Here is a 20,824-nt window from a genome sequence, read left to right as displayed (position 1 = left end):
CTGGGCCGTGAGCTGCCCCATCTCGGACTCGGGCTGCGCCTGGAGGACTTCTCGGGACGACGGGAAGCCCAGTACCCACTCGGGCGGGCCCGCGGGCCCCTTGGCCTCCGGCGCACGGCAGAGGACCTCGGCCAGGATCCGCGCGCAGCAGGCGTCGGAGGCGCAGAAGATGGTCCCGGCCGACGGCCCGGGAAGAACCCCAGGCCGCTGCTTGTGCTGCGCCAGGCTCCGGGGCGCCCGCGCCTGACACGGAGAGGTGCGGGGCAGCTCCGGTCGCAGCCACGGCTGGTGATGCGGGCAAACCAGGAGAAGCGGCGGGGCCGGCGCCCTCTCGCCTCCCCTGACGCACGACCCGGCTCCGCAGCCCTAAACGCTGAGAGGACGCGGGAGGGCAGAGCGCCGTCCGGGCAGCAGGACCGCGTCTGCGGGGCCGGCCGCGACCCTGTGGAGCCACCCCAGTCACCGGAGAGTCCCGGGCAGAGGTGACCCCACCCAGGACGCGGGACGGACCCCTGGGGGCTTGCGTCCGCACCCGGCCCGCGGCGCAGGCAGCTTCCGTCCGAGGGGCACTGGACGAGCCGCGGCCCCCCCACACCAGGGCCAGAGCTGGGAGTACAAGTTGGGGAGCTCCACCAAGGCGGGGCCGCCCCCCTCCCCGACTCCCCGGCCAAGGTGAGCGGCGCAAGGGCGCCTTGGGCCGGTGTGCCCAGCACGCGGTTCCGGCGAGGGGGGCTGCGGAGGGGGACCTCCCGGGAGGTGGCTCTCCTGCGCGGGTCTCACGGGCGCCCTGCACTGCCCTCGGCCGCTCCTGGCCCAGCCCCGCGTGGACGGCGCGGCGGCTGCGGGCTCGCTAATCACATCAGCGCGCTCTGCGCCGGCTCCGAGCCGGCTGTTGCCTAGCAATGCCCGCGAATTCAATTCCTCAATCAATAGGCGCGAGGCTCTGCCTTTCGGGGAGCGCCGCTGAGGCTGGGCGGGTCCCGCGACCGCGCTGCTGGGGTGCAGGCCCTTCCGGAAGCCCAGCAGCCAGGTCCCCCGGGCCTCGGAGGCCGTCGATGTCCGTTCTGGGGGTGGGGCACGCGGGGGTGAGGGGAGCCCCGCCACTGGAAAGGGGAACCCCGAAGGGTCCCCGACGTCGGCTTGGGGAAGTGCGGTCTTGGGTGAAGAAAGACACTGCCAACCCCGCGCCCACCCTGGGGAGGCAGAGGAGTGGGACCCCGCCCCCTCCCAAGCCCGCCGGTGTCCCTCCTGGGTGGCGTCCGGCCCCAGCTGACCCAGGGCCCCTGCGGGGAATCGCTCCGGGTCCGAGGCGACCAAGGGGGCGACGGTGAGGGATGGGATGGGCAAGTAGGCAGGAGGGAGGGGCCCCTGTCTTGCCCTCCGCCTGGGGGAGGCGAAGGGTGAAAGGAACGAAGCCAGGCCGCGTGTGTATTTACAAAGTATATATTTGAACACATAAAAAGCCGCATTGATACAGACATTCACCACCGAAGACAGGTACCGAAGCTTCCCCCGAGCCGCGGCGGGCGGCGGCTCGAGATTTGCACACATCTTAAGAATTCAAGAAACCCAACGCGCGCACGTCCGCAGACCCCCCAGCCGCTCGGCCCCTGCCCTCCCACCCCCTAGGTCAGCGCCGCGAGAGCGAGCGAAGGATACACACGCACTGGACGCACAGACGGCGGGACGCAGGGCACAGGCCAGGGCCACCGTCGGCCGCGAAGGGCGCGACGTGGAGCGAGGGGAGGGGCGGCCAGGGACGCCGCGGGTCCCCGAGTCCCCGTCCGCTCCCTGCCGTGACGTTACGTCGGAAAACTGCGTCGACAGGGAAAGACACACTCGGTCAAGGGCTCTTTGTACAAACAGAGGCTGACACACCAGGCTTACAAACGTGAGCAGACCCAAGTCCCCACGCGGGGGCTTCTCGGGGCGGGCGCCGCCGAGCTCAACCCAAACCCAAGTACCTTTTTCTCTCTTGAAAACCTGTAGGAGACAGAGGTCGGGCAGCCCGAGGTGGAGGGCGCAGACGACAGAGGCTGGGGTTCCCGCCTGCCCCCCAGCACCGCAAAGCTCCCACCTCCGGGCCACGCCCTCTCGCCGGGGGTGGGGGTGGGGGGTGGGGGTGGGGGTGGGTGGGGGTCTTCGCGTCGTCCGCGCCCCTCCCCCGAGAATCCTTGGGAATGAACCCTGGACCGGCCCCGTAAGGGCGCACGGGCAGCCACTAGACCACTGCTCCGAGGTGCGGGGGGCGGGTGCGGGTGCAATTTGTGCTTTTGAGCCAAAAGAGAGGCGCGCGGCGGGCCGAGGCCGCCGGGGCGGGGGCGGCGCGGGACCCGCCGCCGCCGCCCCCGCCCCCCAGCCCGCGCTCCCCACCCCCCGCCCCGCTTTGGCGGAGTTTGAAAGTCGAGTTCAAATAGAGAACACTCCGCGAATCGAAAAGGCCTATAAATTATAGCTTTTGCTTTTAAGAAGGAGGGCGGGGGTGGGGGGGGAGGGACCAGCCAAAGTTCTGATGCGCGTTCTTGGAAGCAAGGCGCGCCTCGACCTCCTTCCACTCGGCCCGCCGGGGCGCGGGGCGCGAAGCCTGGAGCCCCGGCCCCGCGCGCACCCCTGCCTGGCCGCGCCAGGGCCCCGGAGCGCAGCCCCCGCCTCCAGCCGCGAGCCCCCAGGGTGGGCCGGTGCGTCCTTCCGGAGCGGGCTGCCCGCCCTCCCTGAGGGCGAGGGGGGGTGGGGTGGGGGGAGCGCTCCTCCAACTCTTCCTGCGAGGCGGGGGCCGCCGTCTCCTGGCGAGACTGGAGGACTCGAGAGGGAAGCGTCCACCCGAGCGCTTTTCTTGGAAAACAACTGCGTCGAGGTCTGGGCACCGCCGCGCAATGCTCCCAATTTATCCTGGCATTTCGGGAATGTAAACACATTCGCTGCATTTCGTTTCTTTCTGCGGAGCAAGGAGAGGAACGGAGGGAACGGGCAGAGTTCATCCACCCGACGTCCACCCGGCCTGCGAGCGTCCCGCACACACACGCGCGCCTCCCGTAAAGTGCGTTTCCCGGCGTGGTCCCGGGAGGACACCTCCTGCGCCTTTTTAACTCCAGCGTCACACACGAAGAAGTTATGCTAGGTAATACTCCCCCCCCCCCAACAGATTTCTTAATATTTAAAAAAGAAAAAAGGAAAATCAGACTGATCCCACCCCCCTTTTTTCTGATTGGGGAGCCAACCTTTTGTTGGCCTGGCTGGCCAATGGGAAGAGAGCAAAGACCCGGGGCCCTGCCTCGGTGCCCAGAGCCTGGCAGTGGGCTTGGGGAGGGGGTGGAGGGCAGAGGTGCGCAGGCCGAGACCCCGAGACGCCCTCCGAGGGTGCCCCTAGGGGGGCTGGGGACCCCTCCTGCCCCCAACTCGACTTGCCTACCCCCGCTAAACCACACAGAGTCTCTTTCTCCCTCTCTCCTTGCTTAAATAAAACAACTTCAAGAGTTGAAATATATATATTTAGATATTTTTTCTTAAATAACATATTTACATCTAATAGAAAATATAACTCTAGAGATCACGTTTCCAGCCAAAACTGATGAGGGAGGAAGGGAAGGGGCTACGCTGGGCACAGGACCGGCCAGAGGGACGGGGCCCACCAGAAATCAAAAGCTCTCTGCCAAGGGTGCGCTCGCCCCCGCCTGCTCTCCCGTCCTGGGGTCTCCCACCCAGGTATTCATCTTTTCTCCTTAAAAAAGCCTTGGTCCGTGTTACTTTCCTTGATGGTGACGGTCAGAAAGTTTGAGGTCACGTCGGTGACAACCACCTTCTCCAGATTGGTCAGGGAGGGGCTCCATGACTCCTCCTCTGGGTCCCCCAGGATTCTGGCCACTGGGATCCTGGCGATGAGGGAGGGCCTTCCTCCCTGTGCCCCCACGTCCCGGTACAGGCCCCCTCCTGAGCCAGGGGTGCCAGAGCCGTGCCGCACCTTGGGGCCGCTGGAGTCCAGGGCGCCCTGGCCTTTGGCCTCCAGGAAGGCGGCCCTGTGCTTTATGACCCTGGCCGGGAAGGTGTCCACAGCCAGCTTCCCGGTGGCCTCGGCCGGGCTGGGGCCGGTCACTCCGCACTGCACCAGGTCCGAGTCTTGCCTCCGGGCCAGCTGGATCACGCTGTGGCCGGCGGGGAACTTCCCCGGCCCAGAAGGGGCATCGTCCAGCTTCCTGCCCTTGAGATACTCCGCCAGGCCGTCGCTGGCCTCCCCTAGGGGCCTCTGTGAGGGGTCCAGGAGCTCCTTCCGGGGCTTGGGGCCTCGCTTCTTGGAGCTGTCCCCGGGGGAGCTGGGCTTGTCGTCCACACGGCTGGCGCCCCGCTCTCGCTCTCGCTCTCGCTCTCGCTCCCGCTCTCGCTCCCGCTCCCGAGGGGGCTCCGCTCGGCAGGTGCTGCTGCTGCTCCCTGGTGGACACAGACCCATGTTCCGAAGTCCCTCGCGAGCCCGGGAGGTGGAGGCCAGGTCCTGGGGCGAGCGGCCGGGGTAGGGGATCCGGATGCCCCTGGCGGAGTCGCTTCGGAACTCATAGGTCTTGGCCTTGGCCTTGGCCTGGGCCTGCGGAGGAGAGAGTGGTGTCAGGAGCAGGGCTGGGTGCCTCCTTCAGGGCCCCTCCTCCACCCCCGATCTCCCCTGAGGATCTGTCCACAGCTGGGCAGGTGGTGGGGCTTCTGTGTGGCATCTGGGGAGAGGGGAAGCAGCCGCCTGCAGCCCAGGCCTCCCTCCTGGACGCTGGGGCTGTTCTGTCCAAAGGGATTCCAGCATGGCTGAGCTGCACCCCGGCCACCCCTTGCTGCCCCCACAGACAGGACGGCACCTCCTCGGGGACTTCCTCTCTGCCCAGTCACAGAGAGGCCCCGTCCAGGAGCTCCGGAGGCCCCAGACACCACCACACCGCTGCGCCCTACCTTGAGAAGGAAGGTTTTGGGTTTGGGTCCTCGCTTTTTGGGGCCGTAGAGCTCCATCTCTCGTTCCCTGGAGAAAGGAGGTGGGGAGAAGGGGAGCGCGAGTCAGGAGCAGGTGGGGCGCCAGTCCGGGCTGGACAGAGGCCCCGAGTGGGGGGGGGGCTTCCAAGGGGCTGTACCTCTCCTCGAAGGCTGCCAGCAGGCGGGCATCCAGGATGTTCTCTTCGGGTTCCCACGTGCTGTACCTACAGGGGGGCAGGAAGGCGCGGAGGGCGTGAGTCCTGGGAGCAAAGGGCGCGCGCGTAACTTTTCTCGTGGCATTGCATCGCATTTCCACGGCAAGGGGGGAACGAGGCAGAGAGACACCTCCCGGGGCCCCCCGTGCGCGGCCCAGGACCGCACGCCGCCTACTCACTTCTGCGACCAGCCCTTCCATTTCACGAGGTACTCCATGCGCCCCTGCAGGAGCAAAGGGGGGCGTTGTGGGCGGGTGTGTGTGTGCGTGTGTGTGTGTGCGCGCACACAAGAGACCCTTGCGCAAATGCATGCACCCGATGCATGCTCCCGCCGCACCGCCGCTGCACAAAGTGCACGCCCCGGCCACCCTCCCCGCCCCGCCCCCCACCCACGCAATCTGCGCATCGCTGCAAGTCCAGGGCGAGCGCCCGGGCTCCGAGCCGCCGCCGCCGCCGCCGCGGCCGGGGCCGGGGGGAAGGGAGGCTGGGCTGCAGCCCGGGCCCGGAGGGAGGCCCGGCCGGCCGGGGCCCGGGGCCCGGGGCACCTACTTTGCGGATGCGCCGCTTCAGGAGGGCCTCGGCCGCGAACACCCGCTCCCCCACCGCCGAGAGCTCCATGTTGACTCGCCGCTTCCCCCCTCGGCCGCTTCCAGGAGCAGAAAAGCAGCAGCCAGCGCACGACAGACCATAATACTCTCCCGCTGACGTCAGCTCTCCTCCCCCTCCCGCCGCGCTCGCTCCCCCCGCCCGCGCCCCCGCGCTCGGCTCCCTCCGCCCAGCGGCCCGGCGCTTCCTCCCGCCCCACGTGTTGCTAACGACGTTGCTAAAGCCGAGCGGCCGAGGCCTGCTCCCCCGCGCGCTGATTGGCCGCGCGCCGGGCCACGCCCCTCTCCCTGTCGCCCCCGCGTTGCTACGTGACCCGCGTTCCAATCGCCAAGGGGCGGAGTCCGAGGCCACTCCGGAGACCCGGCGCGCGGAGGGGGGGGCCGCCGCCGGAAGTGACGCCGCGGGGAGGCCGGGCCTGGCCGCTGTCAGTCTGCCGGGCTGGCAGGGGGGGCCGCTTGGCCTCTGTCCTCACCCCAGCCCCCTCCCCCGCCACCGAATCGTCCCTCGGGTGCTCGGGGTCCCCCTTACAGCTCTCGCTGGGACCCCCCGCGGCGGTGTCAGCCAGGCCCCGCCCCCTCGGCAGACCCTGGCCCGCCCCGCCCCCACCGCCCGGGACTCGCTCCCTCCCCTCCCCCGCCCCCGCCGCCGCCGCCGCCGCCGCCGCCCTCGCCGCACAATGCACAATGCACAGGTGCGGGGAGCCGCGGCCGCGCGGAACCCCGACGCCCCGCGACGCGCGCCCCCGGCCCCCTCCCCTCGGAGCCGCAAGCCGACCCTCGGTCTCCATGGCAACGGCCGCCCCCGCGCTGTCGCCCGCCCGGTCCCGCTAACAAATCAATGTGCCTGTGTCTCGGTCCCTGAGCGCGGCCCTGCCCTCGGCCGCCCTCCGTGTCCTGTGCGCCGGGCCGGCTGCAGCGCTCTGCCCCGGCTCCCGAGGGTGCCAGGCCGTCCCCGCCCGCGGGCTCTGTCGCGCGCCCTCCGACTGCTCCCCCGACGCCCGCACCTGCCCCCTGCCCTCGCTAGGCGCCCCCGCCTGGGCGTGTGACGGGCGTGGAAGACCACAGGGTCGGGGTGAGCACCTTGGGGCGCGTCCGGTCTGCTCCGGACCCCGCGCCCGGCCCGCGCACTTCCTGTCCACGGCTTTCCCAGACGCGCCCGCTGGACACCCGGCGAGCACGGGCAGCGCAGGAAGCTCAGGGGGCGGGGGCGCCGCGGGGTCCTGTTGCGGGCTTGGCCGGAGGGTCCCGAGCACGGAGATGGCGGGCTTAGGGAAGAGGGGGCGAGGGCCGGGCCGCGGACCCCGCGCGGCGCGCACGCCCGCGCCCTCCGCGCCCTGGGCTCTGCTGGCCCGCGGTGCTCACGGAGGCCCGGCCGCCCCCCGCCCTTCGCGCTAACCGTCCAGGCTCCCAGTCCCCGGGCCCGCTCCTGGGGAGACCAGGATTTGGTTACAGCCCCGAAGAGCCACTCCAGTTTACCTTGGCCAGGGACGGGGTGGGCGAAGGGGAGGGGACGAGAGAGGGAGAGAGAAGCCGCGCGCCAAGGAGTCTGACTCGAAGGGGCAGGAAGCCCAGAGCGGAAAACCGGCCTCCTGTCCAAAGCGAGGGGCACCGCGGGCGGCGGGCGCGGCGCGGGGCCCGCCTGCGCCCCGGGAAGCGCGGGGCCCCCTCTCCCGAGGGCCGTCCGGTCCTGGCGCACCGCGCGCCGACGACGCCCGCGTCGCCCCAGACCCGACGGCCGCGTCTTTCACGTTACAAGGTCCCTCCCGGTAACAAATCGTTGCGTCGACCGGTGCCAGCGGCACAGCTGTTTCTGTTTAAGCTTAAATACTTTCCAACAGTTTGGGCAGTAAAAATAAAGCCGGCCTCAGCCGCCTATCCGTGTCTGGTTTCCCCGGCCGAAGCGCAGCCCACCCTCCGCCCCGGGCCCGGGTCGCTCTGCACGCCCCGCCTGCCCCCTCCCGGATCCGCCTGCCCGCCGCGGGGCGTTCTTCGCGCGGGCTCCGGGGTGGCCGCCTGGGAGGCGGGAGCCAGGGAGTCCGCCGGGAGTGGTCAGGGTCCCAGCTGCCTCGCCCCCCTCCCCACCCCATTCCAGCTCTCCTGCGCCTGCGGAGAACGCTGGCTCCCTTCGGAAGGGGGTCCTGGAGCCGGGGCCCCTGTCTGCGGCGGTACCTTGACCCACCCAGAGCTTTGGTGGCCGCCTGCAGTGTCCCCAGCTTCCTCCCCAGAGAGCCTTCTCCCGCGGTTTTCTCGCTTCTCTCTCCCTTCCTTCCTCTTCCTCCCTCCCCTCCCTTCCTCTCTCATTTTTCCTTCTTTGCCGAAACACCTCGGAAGCGCCGAGGGAGCAAAGGACACCCTTGCCTGCGCCAGGCGCGCCCCCTCCGCTAAGCAGGGCTAGTGAGCCTCGTTTCCACTTCCTGCGCCCTCTCCCCGCGGGTCTCCAAGCTGACCGACCCTTGCTCCGTACAGACCGCTGTGTTGGCCTCTGTCTGCGGACGTCGAGGGTTTTGCTGGCGGCCACAGCGAAGGTGGAACTCCACGCATAGGAGGATCGGGAAAGAAACCCGATACCCCGAGGCCAGCTGGAGTCCGGGCAGCGGAGGAGCTCCGTGCCGTCGAGGAAGACCGCCCCTCCCCGCGCCCTGGGGGTCTCCTCCGCACCTCCAGAGTGCGGGGACCCAGCAGAGGTGCCGGTTTGGAAACTGGGCTCGTAGTCAGTCCGCCGGGAGCGGAGGCCGGGGTCTCCCCGGGTGTGCGAGGGGAGGGAGAGCCGGCACGTGGGGAGGCTGTGGTCTCCCAGTCAGGGGTGGCACTGGCCTTGGGAATGAACAGAACCAGGGGCCCGCCTGCGCCTGCCTTTGTGAACCTCTCCTTCCCCGACGGCTCGGTCCGCTGCCCCCTTCTCCACAACGCCGCTTTCCTCCTGAAAAGTTGGGGAACCGCCGGTCGCCCCAGAGTCCACGCGACAAAGTGTCCGAAGCCGATTGCCCGCGGCGCCGCCTCCCTCCGCGTGTTGCGGGGGCCCGCGGCAGCGACCGCCAGGTTGGCGTGCGCCGCCTCTGCAGTGAATAAGGTAACGGCTTCCCGGGACTTCAGCCCCATATGGCTGCAATTTGAGTGCTTTCGAGACGGTGCGTGTGTCGGGGCGGGGGAGTGAAAGTGGAAATCAAATACTCTCAGATCGCATTTTTATGAAGGAAATTGTGGGCGATTCTCTTACCGCTCCCCCAGCCGCCCCCATAAGCTGCCCCCGTTTGTTTACGGAAATGCGGGCGCCCGCCCTCCCCGGGACACCTGCTTTCCGAACTCGGGTCTTCTGCCGCGTCCCGCGCTGTCCGAGGGCCCGGGCGCCCGGCCGCGCCTGCCCTTCCCCACAAAGGGTCTGGAGCCCGCCCCCGGGGGGCTGCGGGAGCCTTCGCCCTTGTCCACTAGGAGGTACCGGCCTGGATTCGGAGCCTGGCTTTGTGCCCCTTGCCCTCGCCTCCTGGAGTCCCAAGGCCGCCGGGAGTCTACGACCCCTCTGACGCCTCCCCGAGTCTGCTGCCCACGAGTTCGGAGCGTAGAGGCCCGAGGGGCGGGGCTGCCGGGGTGCGTGGCTCGGCCCCCGGGTCGCGGGAGCCGGCCAGGCCGGCACAAGCCCCGGCGCGTCCTCCCAGCCCGAGGCAGAGGCCGGCCTCGGCTCGTTCTCTGGGATCGGTTCAACTCCGCGGCTTGGCGGGCGTCGGACCTGCCCGGTCTTGGCCGCGGACGCGGGCGGATTTGGAGCCCAACCACTTGCCTCGGGCGGGCGGCTCCGAGGCGTGGCCGTGTGCGGCCGCCGGGTCTGCGAGGCTCCTGCCCGGGGCGCGAGTGACCGCCTACTGCCGCAGCGCCCTCCGCCACCCGCCGCCCGGCGAAATGTCGCAAGGCCCGGTCAGGGCGCGCCTGTCCCCCGCCCGCGTCTCTGGCCGGGGCTCCAGCTCTGTCCCCTGAGCTCCCTCTGCGTCCTGCAAAGAGGCTCAGGTCCTCGTGGTAGAGAAGGGTTAAGAGGGCGCAGCGCCGCACCCCTGCCTTCTGCGGTTACCTTCTCCGCGGGAGGAAGACATCGCTGCAGCCTAGGGAAAGTGTCTCCTCAACTCGCATTTTCCCACTTAAAAGTTTTCACAGCGACCCTGCGAGATAAGTTCTGCTGCCCCCATTTCGTAGACCCCGACCGCGCGAGGCCCAGCGACTTGGCTGGGGACCGCCCTGCAGGGCCGCCGGCCCTGTCTCCAGGTCAGGTCTCTGACTCGGCGGCGGCCAGGGCTCTGCAGCTCGGGACACTTCGGTTCCCCCAGCCCTTGAGGGAGTTCAAGGTCAGACAGGGCTCGCGGACTCTGCTGGAAACGGCCAGTCTGCGAGCCCTGCAGCGACTTCTCAAAGCTCTGAGTAGAGGGGGGAAAACATAAGAAGACGGACAGAGGCGGGCGCCCAGTGAGCGGGACTGGTGGTTCGAGCACAGTGGCTAAAATTCGAAGGCTCAGGGCAGCCTGCCTGGGTTCAAGTGCACTTGCCGGCTGTGTGCCTGCGTGCAGGTCGCTTAGCCCCTCTGTGCTTCGGCTTCGGCGACCGTAACAGGGCGATCAGTGTGCCTGCCCAGCAGGGTTCGTGGGGATCACACGGTCGGGCACGGGAAAAGGCGCGCTGAACAGTCATTGCTGAGACGTGGGGTGGTGGTGGTGGGGGTCGCCGGTGTCCTGGGACCTGGCCTGGGACCAGGACGCCCTGGTAAGAGCTGGGCGGCTTTCCCCAATGAATCCCGGGTCAGCCCAGGCTCTACCTGCTTCCCAATGAGGGGCTCCCACCGCGAGAGCTGAGCGCGCATGGGCGCCCTCCGGGAGCGGGAGCGTGCTGCTCCGCGCAGTGGGCTCGTTCCCGTCGGGCATCGGCCCGGAGACGGGCTGGCCGGGAGAGCTCACCGGCGGCCGCTGGGAGCGCGGAGGCCGGACGCGCTGCAGCAGCGGGGCGACAGGAGCACGCGCACAGCGCCCGACCCGGCACGCATGCGCGTCGCGGGGTGGACCCCTCCTCACCCCTTCCCGGGAAGGCCGCCTAGCGTTGCTTGCGAAATCCGGCCCGGGGAACCCGGAGGCGCCCTAGGGGCGCAGGGCGAGGTAGCCGGGAGAGCCGGGCGACTGCGTCCCCGTCCTGGCGGGGCAGGGTGCTCGGTGCCCGCCGCCACCGGGAAGACGAGGCTCCGACCGGACGGGCGGGACTGCTGGGAGGGCAGGGCGGCGGGACGTGGCGGCCCGGTGGCCTGGGACAAGGGGGTGACCGCAGGCTGCGCGCGGCCCGGGCCCCGACGGCTCCATCCGCCGGCGGCAGGCTGTGGCTCTCTGTGCCCCTGGCCGAGCGCTTGACCTCCCGTTCTGCCCGCCCTTGGCCTAGCGAGTGTGCCGCAGGGCCCGCGCCCGCCCCTTCTGTCCCGTGACCCTGCTCGTGGGGAAGGCGGGGAGCGCACACCCTCCCGCGAAACAACGGGACGACTGCGGGCGAGGCGAGGGACGCCGCAGGAGGACCAGCGCGCCGCGAGCTCGCCCAGAGCCAGAGCCGGGGCCCTGCCAGGGTGGGCGCGGCGGCCCCCCGCTGTGTCGTCGCCCCGCCCCGCCTCCCGCCAGACCGCACACAGGCGCTCCCCAGGCCCCTCGGACTCCGTCTGGCGCTTCCCGTTCGTTCTCGCTTCCTACCCTGCCCCCAAGCGGAAGGAATTGAAGTGACTATGTGGGCACACCGGGGGCTGTGCGGTCCCTCGCGCGGTTGTCCACGCTTAGAGCCAAAGTTCAGCCTCGCCGGGTGGCGCTCGGGAGCGCCTAGGTGCGGGAGCCCGCCGGCCCAGGCCAGGAGGCGCAGGCTGGCGGGGGCGAGGCGGGGAGCAGACGTGCGGGAGGCAAGCCTGGGGCAGATGTGCGGGAGCCGACGGAGGAGACGCGACGGTGCCCGAGAGGGTCCTGGCGTCCTGCCTCGGCTGGGCCTTGGAGAAACCTCAGCGGCCTCCCAGGCGCCCCGCGCCCTTCCTCGCGGCCCTGAGGCCGGGTTTCCGCCGTGCGCCCCCAGCCGCGGCCCCGGGAGGCGGCGCTGCCGGTGCGGGGTTGGGGCCGGGGGCGCGCTGGGCCCGGCTGGCGTCGAGGCTGCGCGGCCGAAGCGCCGCAGCTCCGCGCACGCCCAGAAGCCGTGGAGCCGGTTCCGGGGCTGCCGGAAGGCGCGGGGCCGGAGGCGGCTCAGTGCCCGCGCAAGCGCCTCACTGCTCGGGCGAGACCCGGGTCTCCGCGGCTGCCCTCGGCCGCCGGACCGCTCGGCGACCCCCGGGGAGGGCGCAGACGGCCGGCCCAAGCCGGGAGCCGCTGGCCAGGGCGCTGGGACGCCTCTACCCAGTGCGGATGAAGCCTCGGGTAGACTTCCCCGCCCTTCTCCAGAAAATCGAATTCTGGGGCCGTGGTACCGTATTTACCCGCACGGCTCCCTCCCCGGGCACCCGGCGCTCCCGAAGTTGGGGCAGAAGTCATTATGCAAACATCTGGGGCTGTCCTGCGCCGCCACCGCCAGGGCCGCCAGCATCCTGAGCGCCGAGCCGCGCGCCCTCATTTGCATAATAATGGCTTATCTAGAATAACACAGCAATCAGAGGCGAAATTAATTTTCTTTTCTCCGGCTAGTCCTTGAGATCCTGGAAGCAGAGGCTGGCGGCGAGGAAAGCTGATTTTGCGCGCGTGGGGCGGGGAGGGGGGAGGGGCAGGTCTTGACCAGGACCAGGGAGAGAAAGTTGAGAGCAGAGAAGATGCGACATTCTCCCCGGGCGTGTGTGATTTTCCACTTTCAGACTTAAAACTTAGCTGGTTTTTTTGGGGGGGCAAACGGGTGAAGGACTGAGCCTCGGTGAGAGTCCTACAGGACACCCGGTCCATCACCCCTTCCCCGGCGACCGTTCGGGGACCACAGACGGGCAGCGGCGGCTGTGGCTGCGGCCGGCTGTCCTGGAGGTAGATGTGGAATATGGCGGGGGCGGGGGGGGGGGGGCTGCCATGAGGATTGAGGGAATGTCCCTCCGACCCCAGCCCTAAGCCTGTGTGTGGACCTTCCGGGGCTCCTCTGGACAAGCAGGGTCAGAGCACTTCCTTGCTCTGAGGTGGTCGGGTCCTCTTGGGCAGCAGGTGTCCGGAGGTTTAAAGCAGAGTAGGAGGATGTGTGGGCAGGGGGGTGGACCTCTTATGTGGGGGACACCTCTCTTCTATATTATAGAAAAGAAAACACCTTGATCTTTCTCTCCTATGAAGAGTAATAAATATGGTAAATGAGTTCGGATCAGAACCATTGTAACCACGGGGCCACTTTTGGGTGGTCTGGCCTCCGGAGGATTTCGGCAACAGAGTGTGTCCACTCCGAGGTTTGCCATCTGCCCCCCGACGGTGCACAGGGCAGGGCAAGACGCTGGAGATCCCCTGTAAGAACTCCCGGTCTCCGGAAAGTCACACGCCCTACGCTGAATGAAGGAGGCGCCCAGAGCTCTGGCTGGCTGCAAGAAACCTCGTGTAAAAGTCAAGTCCTTCAAAGTCGGGCTGCGGATGGAGCCGCCCGCAGTGCGAGAGGGGCAGGGGGGCGGGGGAACGGCAGAGGGTCTCAGCCCATCAAGGAAGGACTGGGGATGGGAGAGGGTGGGGCGGGGGTCTCTGCATAGCCCAGGCTCCTTCCCCTTGCTGTTCATGCTTGCTGTCTTTGGAGGCTGTCTACCCTGACGTCTTACTTTTACTTCCCCCTGCCCTGGACGGCACAGCCCGACCCCAGAGGTAGGGTCCGCTTTCCGGTGTGCATGCAAGGGAGAGACACAAAGAGAGCTGCCACAACTTCGCTGGGGGACAGGCACCCTGGAACACCCAAGCAAAGCTTCCAGCCGCACCCTCCCAGGTCTTCTCCTAGCCAGAAAACTCCGGGGAAATTGGGACTCCAGGCCTCCCACTCGCCATCCCAAGTTGCAGCCTCTATTTCTCCATTTTGGAGAGGAGGAAGGACCTGGGATAAAGAGAAGAGAAAGTGGCCAGCAGGGTGGCATGGAGCCTTGCTGATCCCCTGTGCCCTAAACCTCCCCTTTGGTGGGCATGAAAAGGGCTCCAAAGGATCTCATTCTCCCATCCAGTGCCCAGAGCCTTGCCTGGAACCATCCTCCCCACCACCGCCCCAGGCTGACCGCAGGGGTCAGACCTCTCCTCCCGAGGGGGAGGCCGTCCTACCTGGAGGGGCCAGAAAGACGGCTTCATTTGCCCCAAGGTCAGAGCCAGCTGGGACCAGCCAGAGCGGAGTCCTGGGGAGCTCAGTCACGGCCGCAATGTCCCGGCCCAGGGTGTCGGGCAGTAGGGTGAGAGGGTGGGAGGGCGGGTCCCTCCCAGGATGGGTCTCTCCCTGACTCTCAAGAACAGATGTCCAGTTGCATCAGGGGGAGAGTGCGTGCCCACCTGGCTCCAGATCCGGTCCGCAGCTGAGTTGGTAGCTTGGTAGGAACAGAGATGGGCACTGGGGAGGCAGGTGGCTGTGCTGTAAAGGTGCCCACAGAGGAGGGGCGGCGGCTGACACAGCTGAGGGGTGCCCCAGGGCAAGGGGATGGGAGGGGAAGGACTGGGAGTCACGAGACAGAGACAGAGACAGAGTCACGAGACAGAGACAGAGACAGAGCCACTGAGGTCTCCCACCGCTCCCAGTCTGGTCTCTGGGAGCCTGCAGGCTAACCCGAGTGTCCCCACCAGCTGTCACTGGCCACCAGCCCCTCCCAACCCCACTATTCAGGGGATTAGGATCTCAGCAGACTCAGGGAAGTGTGTTAGGTGCCTGCATCGTCCCTCTGTGGACTCTACGAAGCTACTGCTCCCACTTGCCACACTGGGCAGTCTTTCCATTCTGTTGCTGTCCGGGCATCTGTCATGGATCTAAGGAATTCAGGATTCCGTACCACACACACACACACACACACACACCTGTTTTTTCTACGATAGGAAAGGGAGACCCTATCTTTCCCAGCCTCTGAACACGCACACATAATCTGCCCTAGAGGAAAAAGCTCCCGGGACCGTCCACACTGCAGTTCCGAGGACACGCTAGGAATCGGGTGTGTGCAGGACTGTCACGGGGGCAGGCAGGGGGTGGAGCCAGGCTGGACCGAGGACAGGAGCAGGAATAGGAAGGGAGCTAAAACCCACACCGCCCCCGACATCACCTCGGGGGAGCTGGCTGGGAAGAGCCCGCACTTTGTTTCACAGCTGTTCATATCCGCAGTACCGGGCACCCGGCCTGGCACAGGGTGGCAGCGTGTGGGTGTGGCCACCCTGCGCCCGGGGAGGGTGGCTCCAGCTCTGTGTGGGACCTGGGATGTTTCCCGGGCTCTCTTTTCACTGCTCATCAATGAAGCTTCCAGACGGGCTCCTGGCCACTCTGAAAGATGGAGAAACGGGCTCGGGGAGGGAAGCCACCCCCTGGCGACTAAGTTAAGCCTCAGAACAGAGTGGACCCAGATCTGCCGTCCAGGGGTCTGAGGAGAGCAGGGGGTAGTTGCTGCAAGTGTGCCAGAGCGGGGCTAGCTGATCTGAGCCACCAGAAGGCAAAGCCGGGAGGGAGAGCTGCTGGCTCTTGTGTTCCTGGCCTCCGACCGGACGGGAAGCTCAACCATCGCCCATGGCCAGAGCCCACCAGGGTTTGCCTGTCTCTGGGCCCTCCCCAGCTGCCAGAGAGAGCGACTGGCTGGCATTCGTGATGTGACGGTCACTCTGGCAGCTGTCTTAGCTCCCTACGCTCAGGCTCCAGGGTCCTTGGACCAACACGCAGCAGGGCAGAGAAGCCAGTGCCTGGGTCTTTGCATAATGTGGAGTGGTGGGTCCCGGACCCGGGCTTGCTGTGTCCCAGGCTAGCCCGTTACCCTGCACACTTTCTGCCTGGACTTCAGCCTCTCCCTACAGAATGAGCGTTTGGACCGGGCAGCCTGCCTGGGCTCCACACCGGAGCTTCGGGGGGCACAGTCGGCCAGGTTTATTGGCATTTGGGAGCCTCTAGAAACTCTCATTGACGGCTAACCACTGATGCACACGCCTTGGGCGGCATGCAGAAGCCAGGACTCTGTGCCTGCCTGGGAAGCACGGGGGCTCCGAAGAGGGGGAGGTGGGTTCCAGTCCCGGCTGCAGGAGATGCCGGCTCAGTCTCCCCAGTGATGCCGGGCCCCCTCGCTGGGGGGGCCTCGTGGCAAGAGGCAGAGGCTGGCAGGAAGCCCCTGGCGACCGGTTCCTCCCTGGGCCTGTGAGGATCCCCAGCTGCAAGCTGCTGGCAGCGCAGCTGCCCGGATTAATTCCAGGTACATTCTATAGGTGGCATCATGCTACTGGAAATGGCCTCCTCGAAGGGAGCCGCTCTCTCCTCCGCGTCTCCAGGCACCGAGAGCTGAGGCGAGGCCGGCACAGCCGCACCCCACCTGAGGGACTGGTGGGGGTGTGGCCGGGGGTGAGGTCTCTGCCTTGCTGGGGCTACCGGTCCAGGGGCAGAGGCTTCTCCGTGCCGTCCAGCAGCTCAGCCTGGAGAGCTGGGGAGGGGTCTCGGGGCGTCTCCCCTGCCTGCTGTCGGCAGTGGAAGGGAAGGGCCCTGGGCCAGGGCAGTGGGTGGGCTGCCTCGGTCTCCACCGGCACACATCTGCTTCGAAGCACTGTGCCACTGGCAGGCTGGGGAACTGGATCAGCACGACACCAGCCCTCTGCACCCTCACACAGAGCGCAGACAGCCCAGACCCCTGCTCCAGCCTCCCCTGGAGGGCAGTGAGGGGAGACACAGTGGGGAGGGAGCCCCTTACCCGGGACAGGACGCCGGGTCACCAAGGCTGACCGCACTTCTCCAAGCCACCCCCTCTCCCTCCCCTCAAGGCAGTTCCATTTGCGCCCAGGTGAGTCTGACCCCGGAGCTGGGCACAGCACGGCCAGGCTAGCCACGGCCAGCAGGACCCGCGCGGGGACGGAAGAAGAGCCGTGTGACAGCGACACCTCTGCCTTCGTAGCTGGCTGCCTCCAGGCTGTCCTGGCGGGTGGTCGGCCGAGCCCCGAGGGTCCCGGTGGCCACTGCCCCTGGCCTCCTGGCCGGCATGAGCACACGCGGCGTCCGCCCGCGCGCAGGGGCCTGGGACCTCGGCCAGGCCTGGCGCCACGGGGTTGCAGAAATGGGGTGCCGGGCTTCGGGAGGCGAACTCCTCCATTAGGGTCTAGCCACCCCCACCTAGAACCCCCGGCGTTCGGTTCGCTTTCCCAGGATCCCGGGGCCTTTGCTGCAATCCAACAGACTTACATTCATTATTATTATTATTTTTTAAACAAAAGCAATTAGATTTCAATCCTGGTTCATTTGCATTCGCACCTCGGAAACGGATTGGGGGTGGGAGAAGGAGGAGAGAAAGCGGGGGGGGAGGGGCCTCGGCGGCGGCGGGCGGCACCTCCCGCGCGCCACAGCTGGCCCGGCTGCCATCGCGCCGGCCGCATCTGGCCCGGCGGAGTGGCCTAGGGACCCCTCCCCGCAGGCTCTCGGGGCCCGCGCGCCGCGGCCGGTCGGCGGCGCGCTCGAGGATGGCCGGGGCCGCGGCCGGGCGAGCCGAGAACAAGGTATAGCCTGTATTTAGGTTCCTGCCCTTATATGGTGATGAGCGCGAGCGCCCGCCGAGCGGCCGCACCATATAAGGGCAGGCGGCGGGCGCCGGGCTGAGCTGGTGCGCCCTCATTGGCCCGCGCGTCTCTCGGCAACCGGCTCTCACGAGTGGAACCGAGCCAGCCGCCCCCGCCCCCTCCCTTTCTTTCTCCCGCGGCGTCCCCGCCTCTCGCCTCGACACCCCCTTCCTGCCGGCCCCCAGCTTTCGGCGGCACCCTTTCCCCAATTTCCCTCGCCGTGGCCGACCCCTTCCCCCTCCGCCCGGCTGCCATTCTTCTCCCGCGGCCGCTCGGCCCGTCCGGGCCGGCTTCCACTCCCACCCCACGCACCCCCTCCCCTAGCCCAGCAAGCATCGGCGGAGAGCAGGAAGGCCCGGATGCGGGAGGGCGCTGGCGTGTGTGTGTGTGCGCGCGTGTGCGCGCGTGTCGCTGCGGCAGTGGCCGCCGCAGCATCAGGTCCACTGCGTGCACGCACGGGGCTCTGGGAGCAGTCCAGCCTCCCCCGCCCCCTGACCAGATAATCAGCAATTAGCTGCGGAAGAAACGCACTGGCCGGGCCGGGGGTGTGCGAAACCACGGCCGCCCTAGGTACGACCGCATTAGCATCTCCCAGGGTGCCCCTTCGGGCTGGATTTCTGAATGCAATCATGATAATGATAAATCGATGTCTCATTTAAAGGCTACTTTAAAAACCTGCCAGTGGTCGGGGGAAAAAAAAGAACAGAACGCCCGTGTGCGGGGAGAGAGCGCTGCAGCCGCCTCTCTCCGGTTTCCAGGCAGAAATGCTGTGGCGCAGAGGCTGCGGGATAGCGGTCAGGTGCCCAGCGCCGGGCACACCCGCGCGCTGGCAGCCAGCGGGGAGAGAAGCGAGGCTGTTCCTCTGGGAATGAGGCTACCGAGCGCCTCAAATCCCCGCAGAAAATGCCGCGCGGACCTGGGGGCGCCCCGGCCCCCTCCCCCTCGCACAGAGGTGCGCGCACGCGCACGCACGCACAGGTGTCCGGTCGGCCCCTCCCCGGGCACTAGCCGGTTCCGACGACGCGCGCGTTCTCCCAGCGACGCCCTCAGGGACCCTGTCCTTAGACAATGGGCGCCTCAGCGCCCTGGGGACTTTGCCTGTGACCAAGCACGCCTCTGGGTTGCGGCCTCCCGCAGGCGCCCAGCGATGCCCCCTGCCGGGCAGCCGGTGCCCAAAACAGGGCGCAGGTGGGGGTCGCTCGCGGAGGGCGGGCCTGGGTGGGGGATGGGCACGGGGCGCGCTGACCCGCGGGACCTCTGCTGGGTCTCGGGCGTCCTCCCCATCCCGGGCTCCCTCCTCTCAAAAATCTCAAATTCCCCCACCCGCCCCCTCATGGGGGAAGATGGCAGGTGGGCATTGCCAGGGAGCGCGGGTGCGAGCTTGGGGTAGGCGCTGCCCGCTGGATCGAGTCGGCCTTGGCCGCCACTGCCCCGCCGCTCCTGCGGAAGGAAGCCCCGCGGCCTCTGATGCCAGCGCCGGTGCCTCCCTGACCTTGGCCGAGACGTGCTTCAGGGGCTCTGGCTCGCAGGAAGCGGTTTGCCCCCTGAGTAGGGACTGGGGCCACCCTTGGGCAGAGGGTCCGCCCAGCACCAGACCTCCACGGCGGAGCCCTCCCCAGCACGGGAAACCCCGCGGGTGCCCGGGCGCAGCTTCCCGATGGCCTGCTAGCCGGCCCTTCCCTGCCGGCGCCGGCCCACGCCCAGAACGCAAGGGCTTTTCCATTCGTCCCATCCCCAAGTTTCTGTGCGCCCAGTCGCGTGGCTGCCTTCACCCAGGTGTGTGTTGGGGGTGGGGGACTGGGGACCGGGCGGACCCTCCGGGTGTCCTCCGACTTCTCCCCGAACGGGGAAATGATTCCTAAACGCGCCTCTTCGCGACTCCCCATCACCCCGGAGCAGAAGCCGGGACCGAATCTGGGCACCCCATCCCCGACCTGTTGGCTCCCGGTGCCCGGCCCCTGGCCTCTTAAACCGGATCTGAATCTCCCGGACGGCGGTGGCGAAGTTGCCACGCGATCCACAGCGCGGCTGGCGGGAGGGGTGAGGCAGAAACTTGCAGACCTGAACCATTAAAGCCCCCAGTGCGCACACACCCCTCTCTCTGGCCCGCCGGAGGCTCTCGGAGCGCGGGTTCCTTCCGGTGGGGACAAGAGGGGATGCGGACCCGCACGAATCCGCCACGTGGTCCGGACTCTGGGGCCCACCCCCATCCACGGCTCCTCGGTCCACACTTTTCGTTTTTGTTTTTTGGGTGTGTGTGTGTGCGCGCGTGTGTGTTCTCAGCAACCTCGGTCCTGGAGCTGCTGGGCCGAATTCCTCCCGGGCCCCGGTGGCCCCCCCTCCAGCTTTGCCCTGAGCCCGCCCCCCCTGGCCAGGTCTCCAGCTCGCCCTAGGCGCCTGGCTCCCGAGCCTGGACTCCCCTTGGTGCCTGGAGGAGGGGGTCCTCGGGCCTGAGTGCCGGGCTGGCCGGGGCCCCTCCGCGGAGCGAGCGGCCCTCGGCGAGCCCCAATGGGGGGGGGGGCTGGGGAGCGGCTCCCTTGGGAGAGGAGGGTGGGCGCGCGGCACCTGCTGCGCTCCGCCGTGGCTACGGTTCATGGCGCCCGAGGATCCACCCGGATCTTCTTGGCGGAGTTCCGGGCTTGGGTCATTATGTAGTCGGCACGCACACAGCTTTTCTATTTGCTATTTTTTATTTTTCTGCGGGGAGCATCGGGGTGGGCCAGCCCAGTCCAGGTCCACGGCGGGGCGCCGCGCGCGGGGTGGGGGTGGGGGTGAGGGTGGGGTGCAGAGAGATCCGGATGGGTGGGCCTGCCCGCGGTCGCCGAGGTCAACCCCCATGAGCGCGTCCCTACCCGGGCGCGCGACCTCTCCGGGACTCCGGGCTTGTGCGTGGGGGTGGGGGCCGACCGGGGGGGGGGTGTCTTTCCTGCGCCGTCGCCGCCCCCCGCAGGCAGGTAACTGCCCCTCCCCCTCTCGCTCGCCCCCCGCCGCAGTCGCCCGGTCCTCCCGCGCCAGCGAGGGCCGGGGCGCCCGGGCGGGGGCCAGCAGCGGGACGGCTGGCGCCGCGTTGGCAGCCATTTTCTGCAGCTGCCGCGGCCCCGGCTCTGCGGAGCGAGGAGCCGGCCGCGGCCGCCAGACAGGGGCTGTGGGGGCGACGGGCGCGTGGTCGCCGGCAGGGGCGGCCGGCGAGCGAGGGCGCGGGGGCGCGGGGGCGCGCGGGCGGCTGGAGCCCGCGCCCTCCCCGGCTGCGGCGCGGGCAGAGCGGGGCCGCTCCGCGTGGCGAGCGCCCGCGATCCCACCCTTCCCCCGCCATCTTGTACCCCGCCTGGCGCCTTCCCAAAGCCGAGCTGCGGCAGACAAAGCGCGCCCGGGGCCGGCT

The 20,824-nt window shown here is 68.4% G+C and overlaps 2 protein-coding genes across 2 annotated transcripts in view; one reads left to right on the top strand and one right to left on the bottom strand.

The window, feature by feature from the left end:
• Positions 1 to 2,726: 2,726 nt before the first annotated feature.
• CBX8 (chromobox 8) lies at positions 2,727 to 5,844 on the bottom strand. Its single transcript, XM_062216667.1, has 5 exons — positions 5,706 to 5,844; positions 5,336 to 5,379; positions 5,100 to 5,165; positions 4,924 to 4,990; positions 2,727 to 4,573 (listed from the first exon to the last, which is right to left on the bottom strand). Exons 1-5 carry the CDS (start codon positions 5,772 to 5,774, stop codon positions 3,707 to 3,709), a joined length of 1,113 nt encoding a protein of 370 aa, XP_062072651.1. The 5' UTR covers positions 5,775 to 5,844; the 3' UTR covers positions 2,727 to 3,706.
• A 4,755-nt stretch (positions 5,845 to 10,599) lies between these two features.
• The window catches only part of LOC133776847 (collagen alpha-1(I) chain-like), a 24,755-nt gene continuing 14,530 nt past the window's right edge, over positions 10,600 to 20,824 (top strand). The window contains exons 1-7 of the mRNA XM_062216115.1: positions 10,600 to 10,890; positions 11,165 to 11,342; positions 11,548 to 12,211; positions 17,304 to 17,385; positions 18,346 to 18,397; positions 18,484 to 18,633; positions 20,439 to 20,724. Of these exons, the coding sequence (XP_062072099.1) occupies positions 10,600 to 10,890; positions 11,165 to 11,342; positions 11,548 to 12,211; positions 17,304 to 17,385; positions 18,346 to 18,397; positions 18,484 to 18,633; positions 20,439 to 20,724 (1,703 nt within the window). The remainder of the gene's footprint in view (positions 10,891 to 11,164; positions 11,343 to 11,547; positions 12,212 to 17,303; positions 17,386 to 18,345; positions 18,398 to 18,483; positions 18,634 to 20,438; positions 20,725 to 20,824) is intronic.

The sequence above is a fragment of the Lepus europaeus genome, chromosome 18 (assembly GCF_033115175.1).
Source record: "Lepus europaeus isolate LE1 chromosome 18, mLepTim1.pri, whole genome shotgun sequence".
Lineage (NCBI taxonomy): Eukaryota > Metazoa > Chordata > Mammalia > Lagomorpha > Leporidae > Lepus > Lepus europaeus.
This window is presented reverse-complemented; position numbering and strand designations above follow the sequence as displayed.